This window comes from Panthera onca, chromosome B4 (genome assembly GCF_046562875.1).
Source record: "Panthera onca isolate mPanOnc1 chromosome B4, mPanOnc1 haplotype 2, whole genome shotgun sequence".
Taxonomy (NCBI): domain Eukaryota; kingdom Metazoa; phylum Chordata; class Mammalia; order Carnivora; family Felidae; genus Panthera; species Panthera onca.
In genome coordinates this window covers 28,830,059-28,839,050 of record NC_138345.1, presented here as the reverse complement: position 1 = coordinate 28,839,050, position 8,992 = coordinate 28,830,059, and the positions used below count along the sequence as shown (strand labels likewise).

The window sequence follows — 8,992 nt, the reverse complement described above, 5'->3', positions numbered from 1 at the left end:
GTTTTCTATCTGACTGTGAAAGAATTCTATTCTGAACAACCATTTGCAGGAGGTGGAATTTGGGGAAAGATGAATGGAGTTTGGTGGCCATAACGAAAATTCAGGGTGAGATCACAAGACTTTGAAATTAGCAAAATATAAGGGGTCAGTGAAAAGGCCAGTTGCCAGGAATCAAGAAGGTAAGATGTTGAACAGTGAGAAAATCCTACATAAATAGGGGGAAGTCAGATGATAGAAGGCTTTGGACTCTAAGCAGAAGAATTTGAACTTGCTTAAGTAAGAAAAAAGGGAGCTGTTGTGGGTTCTCGAGCAATGCAATGATGTAATAAAGAAAGGTTTTAGGATATTTAATGTGAAAATTATTGTATGTAAAATAGTGGATATGGAAGGGAATTGTTTGGTCTCTTTCACCATTGTATCCCCAGAACCTGTCTCAGTGCCTGACTGGTAGTGGGAGCTCAACCCATACTTACTGAATAATCAAATGGAAAAGAGGCTGGGCATTGTCCTAGTAATCCAGGCATGTGGTAGTAAGGCTTGGGACTAGGAAAGGATAATAGAAATGGAAAGGAACAGGTGCCTCTTGTACACATTTCAAAACAAGAAATACTGTAATTTCCTATTCTAAATGCCCATTTAAAAAGTCATTTCACATTAAATGTAAACAAATTTTCTCATAGTAATAATGTTATAAATAATGTTACATTCTTAGGCCCTCTCTAACTATAATTAGTCTAAAATATAGTCCAATCTAAGTACATATATTATGCTTAAGTAACATTTAATAGGGTCGTTTCTGGTAGATAAATTTTAAGTTCCAAGTTGTGGGTTTTCATACCAGTTGTGTATTGCTATTAATAAATTTTCAAAATTGAGCATCTTTAAACAATAACCATCTTATGACATCTCATGATTTTGTGGGTGAGGAATTTGGGCAGGCCTCAGCTGGGTGATTCTTCCGTTCCAAGGGTGTCACTTAAGATTACTCACTGATATTTATCTGCAGGGTGTACTGGTCTGGACAGTTCAAGGTGGCCTCCTTTGCAAGTCTGGAGCTTGGGTAAGGACAGCTGGAAGGCTGGGATAAGCTGGGACTATGGTTAGAGTGCCTACATAAACATGGCGTCTCTAGCAGGGTAGTTGATCTTTTTATGTGGCAGTTGAGACTTCTCTGAAAGAGTGTTCCAAGAGATCTAAGTGGAAGCTACAAGACTTCTTCCCACTTAGTCTTAGATAGCATGCAGTGCATCACAATTCTGCCACGTTATATGGTTACAAGTAAGTCAAAGGGCCAGGAGAGAGGCCTAAATCCAGGGATGCTTGCTTTGTTGGAGGATCATCTTTGGTGGCTAACTTCCACAATGGAGATTTAATGTTCTAAGTTTGTATAGGTACTTAATTCCTATGCTTTTCAAACTATTCCAAAAAATACAAGAGGAAGGAAAACTTCTGAATTCATTCTCTGAGGCCAGTATCACCCTGATACCAAAACCAGATAAAGACCCCATAAAAAAAGAACTACAAGCCAATATCTTTCATGAATACAGATGGAAAAATCCTCAACAAAAATATTAGCAAACACACCCAATGATACATTGAAAAAATCATACACCACGATCAAGTGGGATTTATTCCCAGGATGCAAGTGTGGTTCAATATTCGTAAAACAATCAATATGATACATCACATCAATAAGAGAAAGGATAAAAACCATATGATCATTTCAATAGATGCAGAAAAATCATTTGATAAATTACAACATCCATCACAATAAAAACCCTCTGCAAAGTAGGTCTAAAGGGAACATACCTCAACGTAATAAAGGTCTTATGTGATAATCCTACAGCAAACATCATACTCAATGGAGAAAAATTGAGAGCTTTTCTCCTAAGGTCAGGAATAAGACAAGATGTCCACTCTTAACACTTTTATCCAACATAGTACTGGAAGTCCTAGCCACAGCAACCAGACAACAAAAAGAAATAAAGGGCATCCAAATTGGTAAGGAAGAAGTAAAACTCTCACTATTTGAAGATGACATGATGCTATACATAGAAAACCTGAAAGACTCCACCAAAAAACTACTAGAACTGATAAATGAATTCAGTAAAGTCGTGGGATACAAAAACAATGTACAGAAATCTGTTGCATTTCTGTACACTAATAATGAAGCAGCAGAAAGTGAAATTAAGAAAACAATTCCATTTTCCATTCACAACTACACCAAAAACAATAAAATATCTAGGAATAAGCTTAACCAAAGAGGATGAATTTCTTTCATTAGTGTTTTATGGAAGATATTCACAAACCAAGAAACAAACTCTTAACTATGGAGAAATGATGGTTACCAAAGGGAAGAGGTGGGGGAATGGGGATTAAAGTTATACTTAACATGGTAAAAAAAAAAAAAAAAAAAGAAAGAAAGAAAGGAAGAAAGAAAGAAAGAAAAGAAAAGAAGAGAAAAGAAAAGGAATGCCTCTGTCTTTACTGTGCCAACGTTGTTTAAAGTTTTTTAAAACTTTAGCATTAATAAAAAGATTAAATCTCAATCAATCTGTATAGGTACAAGTACCACTCACATTTTCATCAGAAAAAAGTTGTATTAATGAGTCTCAAACTATGCCCTCAAGGAAACCTGTTTCATTGCTAATGTGGAATAATGCCAGTCTTTTCCATATTTGGAAGAAAAACTGGGATTAACCAATTTTTAAAAAGTCAATCTTTCGTTTCACTATGAAAATAATTCTTAAAGCCTATTGCCTGATACCACTATTCCTCACTGATGTGACAGGACACTTTTTTAGAAATATTTTGTTTTTCAAGTAGCATTTATCTCCTTCCTGTTCCTAGGCAGAGTCAGGTTCTTTAAGCTCCCTTGCCCAGAAAAATTGTGTATGTCAGATCCGAAAGCAGAAGGCTCTTGCAGACACTTCCCTTTCTGGATTTTGTTTTCATAAAGCCTGTGCTTCCAGAATCTGCTGTGCAGGAGGAAGGAAGAGGCAACAGTTGCAACCAAAGTGCCTTAAACAGCAGATGTTTCCAGAGCTTAATTCCTTGGCCCTTCCATCAACCTCCTTTCCCATCCCACACACATGAGTCACCTGAGTCACCTTTTTGGAACCCCTACTCCACGGAGACTTTGAAAATCACTGCTCTAGAGCAATCATTCCTCAGGTCTGAGGTGAAGACACAAAGGAATGGTGGAGTGGAAGTTGAGGAACTTCAGACACAAACTACCAGATTTCTCTTCTGCATGTATAAAGGATGAAGTAAACAGTGGAGTTAGAGGTACCTGGAACTTTTTCATAGCCTGTGAGTATGGAAGAATGCTGATACTGGTAATCAAACTGGAAAAGTTGAGTAGTTTAACTGAGTATTGGCAGGAAGCAGAGGATAATTAATTAGTCTCTAGAATGTCAAATGTAATGTTAAGGTAATGCATCCTAAACAAGGTGGCCTATAAGCTGCTAGAGGGATGGGAATGTCACACAAGTGAAAAGGTCAGGGTTGTAGATAAGAGTCTAGCAATTGTTGAAGACATGGGCTCAGAGAAAGAGCAGAGTGCTGAGGACAGGGTTGTCATGAAATCCTGTTAAAAAGATGGAAAACTAGTGGCCCACCTGCCACAACAACCTCCTTCTTTGAGTGATTGCTGCTCTCTTTCACTGAAAATTTTGTTCTCTAAAATTATAGACTATCAGAATCATTGTTTGAAATTATATCAGTAAGAATAAAACATCCTACTCTTTCTTCGAGGCTCTAAGACATAGAGAAGCTGCCTTGATTGACTTCCAAGACAGGTGCAGAGATTTGGGTCAGAGGTTTCTGAAAACAACTTTCCACATCTATCTTAACTTTGTAGTCCCCAAGGAAACAGGACCTTGGGTCCACTTGTACTCTAGACCTGAGGTCACATCTCTGCTTTGTTTGGAGCCTACTGAAACACAATTTTATTAAAATTTTACCTAAATGCCACACTTCCCCCAGAGCTCTTTAACTCCATCTTTCCCTTTGTTTGGCGAGATGTCCCAGAGTTCCTCAGGTGTGAACTCTCCCTCATTGCTGTGGATCAACAAAGCTGTGTCTGTTGAAGTTTGGATTAATTTCTGGAGGCATTTGGATGGTAGGGCGAAGACTGAGCACTGGAGGTTTGTACAACCCAATCATTCATTTTTTACAAACCAGAGAAAGGGTTCCTGATTGTCTTTGCAGTTCTTCACAGCACCTTAGAGAGACTTCCAGTTGAGAGTCATTATGGTATCCACCTTTCTAAAAAGCTACTTCAGCTTTTTAGCTGACATATAATCCACAAATTTATCCAGGTCTTTTAAGACCATCTTTAGACTCAGGTCAGTCATTCCTTCAGTGTTGAGATGGACGAGTTCCATGTATTTATTACCGGAGAAGCGGGACCTCCGATTGACTGAGGCCCTTCTCCCCAACTACCTTGCTCTTCCACATTTCTTCAGCAATCTTCTGCATTCCTTAAGAGAAATGTCCTTTTTCTTTCTTGTCTCCCCAACGCACTCTCTCAGTAAAGAGTAACCGCTTAAACCAGAGAGCCAAGCCCCACGCTTCGCTTCCAATCTTCCTTTCTCTGGGAAAGCGCTCTTAAAAACGTGGGCTAGGAACCCATTTTATCTCCAGACCAAACAGAAGGCAAACACCTCCTTATTAGGAATACGGTATTTTATTTAAACAAGCTACAACATAAGGTAGTTTTAACAAATCCCTTGACCCCTGAAGAAGAGAAAACTAAGCGCGTCTGCCTTCGCTCTGGGAAATTCTGCGGCCGGAGAATTGCCCGGTCAGGCGGCGGGGCCACCAGAGGTACTTCTATAAGAGAGCTTCCAGTAAAACTCGAATCGGCAACCCCAGGGCGAAGAGTGGCTGCAGGGCGGCGGCGCGGCCCAGCGCGGACGCGGATTGGTCATCTCGGCTGGGACCCGCCGCGCGTGCGCCGTGCTCCGCGCGCACCGCCCATCCCGCCGCTCAGTCGCCGGTCTTCGGCCTCTGAAGTGGTGGGGCGGCTGCCGGCAAGCCGGCGATCAGACTGCCCGGCGGGCGGACGGCGGGGCCGGCCTGCTGTCTCCGAGGAAGAGGGACGTGGCAATTTTTCCGGTGTCTAGAATCCCGTCGGACCCGTGCAGCCTGCCCAGGCCGACGAGGGAGAAACTGAGGAGCCGCAGACTCTCCACCCGTGCCGCCGCCGCCGCCGCCATGGCTGCCATGATGGATCGGAAGTGAGCCTCAGGGCGACTGCTACCGGCGCCGGCGCTTCGAGTCTGGGTTCCCGGGCCACCGCCGCCGCGGGAAGGGCGGGCGACGCGCCAGACTGCTGACTCTCTCGGCCTTCGCGACCCCTGTCCTCAGCTCGGGCCTGCTTCCTTCCAGACTGAGAGGCGGGGAGTGGCTCCCGGTCTCCGGCCCCGGCAGCGAGGAAGATGGCGGACCCGGCCGAGTGCAACATCAAAGTGATGTGTCGCTTCAGACCTCTCAATGAGTCTGAGGTGAACCGCGGCGATAAGTACATCGCCAAGTTTCAGGGAGAAGACACGGTCATGATCGCGGTGAGTGACCACCGCCCCTACCCCCAGTCTAGCTCCTTCGGGCCTGGCCGAGCCCCGAGTTCGGGGAAGTGGCGGGGTGCAGAATTGAGAGCTAGCAGTGATGACCCCAGCCCCGCCCCCCAGTAGAGTTTGCCGGTTCAGATAACCCTGGGGAGGGAGACTGCGCGGCTCCATGGCTGTTCCTGGATCGCCCCTACCCCGATCTTAAGTGCCCAGAGAAGGGAGGCGCCTGGTCTCTGTCTGGGACACTCCCCCACCTGGGGCACTGGAGGAACTGTCCGGGGTGTAAGTTTAGTGCATATTTGCCTGTGTGTGTGTGTGTGTGTGTGTGTGTGTGTGTGTGTGCGCGCGCGCGCGCGCAGTTACTGATGCTGTTGGTGTTTTGGACTACCCCAAGTGTACCATTTGTAACGTGCAAGATTAAAGTTTAGCTAAGAACGTTGAGCTTTAAGACTAGCCCTATTGTACCTTAAATAGTGAAGATACTTAGTTTTATAGGAGATAAAGATACAACTATTTGCTGAACCGTATTGTTTGCCTCACGGGAGAAGGAAAAATTATCAAACAACTACAAATATACCTGTACCTCAAATGTTCACCCACCCGTCCTTTGAGTGATGAATGAACGTTCATGTTAACTATTATAAATGACAAATTGAGGACTGTAAAGAGTGAGTTTTCTTTTGAAATCGGAGTGATCAATTTGTTCAATTTTATAGTAGATCTAGCAGATCAGATTGGGTCAAGTAAGTGCCCAGAAAAATCTGTAATCTCTTACTGGGTTTTATGGGGTAAGAGCATAGCAAAGAGTGTTAACTTTTTGTATTATAAAGGTAAGCTTTTTAAAAAAAATTAAAATTTGACCAGTAAGCTGGATTGATTTCTTGTTAGCATTAGATCTCTACTTCTGCCTTGAAGAAAAACTGATTTTGATAATCTTAAGGACGGACAAATAGTGTCCTTTGTACTATAAAATATAAAACATAACTAGAGTTGGCTGATCATTGTCAGGGAAACCAGAATGTAAGGTTGATTTTTTTGTGGTCTGATCTCTGGTATCAAAAGGTCCTCTGGAAATAGAATTCCCAGGTTAAGAAGATTAAAATGGGTAGCAGAATATTACATACCTAATTGTGACTAAAAATTAAATTTATCTTTCTTGGTAATGCGATTGTGGCAGAACTTTTTTCTACATTGCTATCATGGTACAAAATCTTAATGTTAATCTTTTCTCTAATGGCATTCCATATTTAGCATATTTGCACAGCCTAATTTGGAAATAGGACAAAGGGTCACAGGAGATGGAACATTGATGATTAAGAGCATTGACATAGGAGATAGGACTGAACCTCTTCAAGAGTTTCTATGTGAAAGTTTGCAGAATTAAGCTCTAGGTAATGAGTGTCGTGTCATAGCCCTTTGTTGCTTGGTAGGCTTTTGGCAAACAAATCATTAGATTACTAACAACTGCCAGCCACTACTGTGTAAAGACTGTCCGGCTGGCTTTTTGTTAACAAGTTCATGAGAGAAACTAAATGATACCATGGTGAGACTAAGAAGTTAAGCACAGAAGTAGTCATCCTTTTCCTTTAGGATGGTATCTTCTGTGGAATCAGAGGAGGCTTGCAGGGCCTGGGTTGTTGACAAACTGGCTACTAGTTGCTCAGTTTTTGTGATTACTCAGCACATTGAAGCTATTTCCTTTTTGATTTGTATTAAGAATGTCTCATTTCTGCAGATTTTTGTGTGTTTAAACAAATCTATAAGTATTACCAGGATTCATTTGTTGGAGTGATAGGATTTAGGATTCACAAGATGTATTGAGAAGGCAACTTTCTGCCCAAATATGACATAAAATATGAGGACAGTTAAAACAAGTAATTACCACTGGAAGCACACATGTATTCTAGGTTGTTCCCTTTGAATAAAGTTCTTGGATGTTCCTTAACAATGTAAATACATTTAAATGATAATAGAAATAATGAATAGGTGATTGAGTTGTGAATCTGCAATAACAGTTGGCCTTTAAGTAAACTGGTAAGCATTTTTTTTTTTTAAGTTTAAGCAAAAATACAACGGAGTCCTGTAGCCTTAAGAAATATAAGAGGACAGGTTTAGTTCATTATTTTCAAGAATTAATCTGCATTTACTGGGTCATTGGTTACTCTGAGGTCTCAATTTTTTAAATGAATTTATATTTTAAAAGGTTGGGAATTTATAAGGAATAGCTGAGAGAGTGAAATTTAAAAATTTCTAGGTAAAGTCGTGTGTTGGTTTATTTTGTTCATTTTACTGGATCCTGATTCAAAAGAAATGGTTTTAAGAAGGAATTGCTGCAGTGCGTCATTTAAAACTAAATTATTTTAAACATGATTTAAACACATTTTGTACAGTCTTCTGGTTAAATCAAGATTTAAAGCGTAAGTAGTTTATAATGTTACTGAATTATAGGTATAATCTGTGCTCCTTTAGAAGTTAATTTTTAAGGATTCTCATTTTCATTGAAGTTCAATTTCTAATATATTGTCCAAACTTTTTTCTGTTACATCAGTGATTTTAATATAGTATCCCATGGCAGGCAAATCTTGTAATCCTATAGTGTCTCTCTGTGTTTTGCAACTTTCATACAGATTTTTTTGATAATTAAGTGCTTGTTAAAGAGGTATAAGTATCACATATTGAATGAAATAAATGGATTATTTAAGGAAAACCTTTAAATGATAAAAATAGAACGTATTTGCTTTAAATAAGAGAACTTGTTATCCACAAAAAAAGGAGGACAAGGGAAACACCGTATTTAGTTGAAATGAGCCTGCCGAAAACTCCAGGAAAAAAAAAAGTCAATAGAAAAAATTATTTCTTTATGCATCATAAAAGTGGAACATGCGTATGTGTATCATTAAGTATCTTTATTAATCATTGTTCCTTATATGGTATACTGTAGAGGCTGTCAGAACCAAAAACAGGCTGTTGTAGTTCATTGAAATTAGAGGAAAGTAAAACCTAATTAGATAATCTTGTCCAGTTCCTTGCTTATAGCTCAACATGATTTCTCTTTTCAAGTGAATGATGATTTGGTGTTTGATCCTAATTACGTTAAGAGTGAACATTAAAAGAGAAGAAGTCATCATCACACCTGTACAGTTGTGGAATCTTAGCTAACAGTCATTGTCAAACTAAGGAAAATCTGATAAGCTATAATCCCATGTGATCTGAGGATCACTACTCAAAATTTTAGAGAAAGGTATATATGCCTGCTAGGAGGGTGTCCTTTATAACCAGATTTGATGTTCTGCAGATACAAACAGGAACCACTTCACTAAGAAATCTGAGGTATGGGGTGCCTGGCTGGCTCAGTCTGGAACATGCAACTCTTGATATTGGGATTTTGAGTTCAAGCCCCACGTTGGGTATAGAAACTA

At 40.4% G+C, this 8,992-nt stretch overlaps 1 protein-coding gene across 1 annotated transcript in view; it reads left to right on the top strand.

Annotated features, from left to right (window-relative positions):
- Window positions 1–4,987: 4,987 nt before the first annotated feature.
- The window catches only part of KIF5B (kinesin family member 5B), a 49,385-nt gene continuing 45,380 nt past the window's right edge, over window positions 4,988–8,992 (top strand). Inside the window, exon 1 of the mRNA XM_081796081.1 lies at window positions 4,988–5,570. Within this exon, the coding sequence (XP_081652207.1) occupies window positions 5,445–5,570 (126 nt within the window). The 5' untranslated portion in view covers window positions 4,988–5,444. The remainder of the gene's footprint in view (window positions 5,571–8,992) is intronic.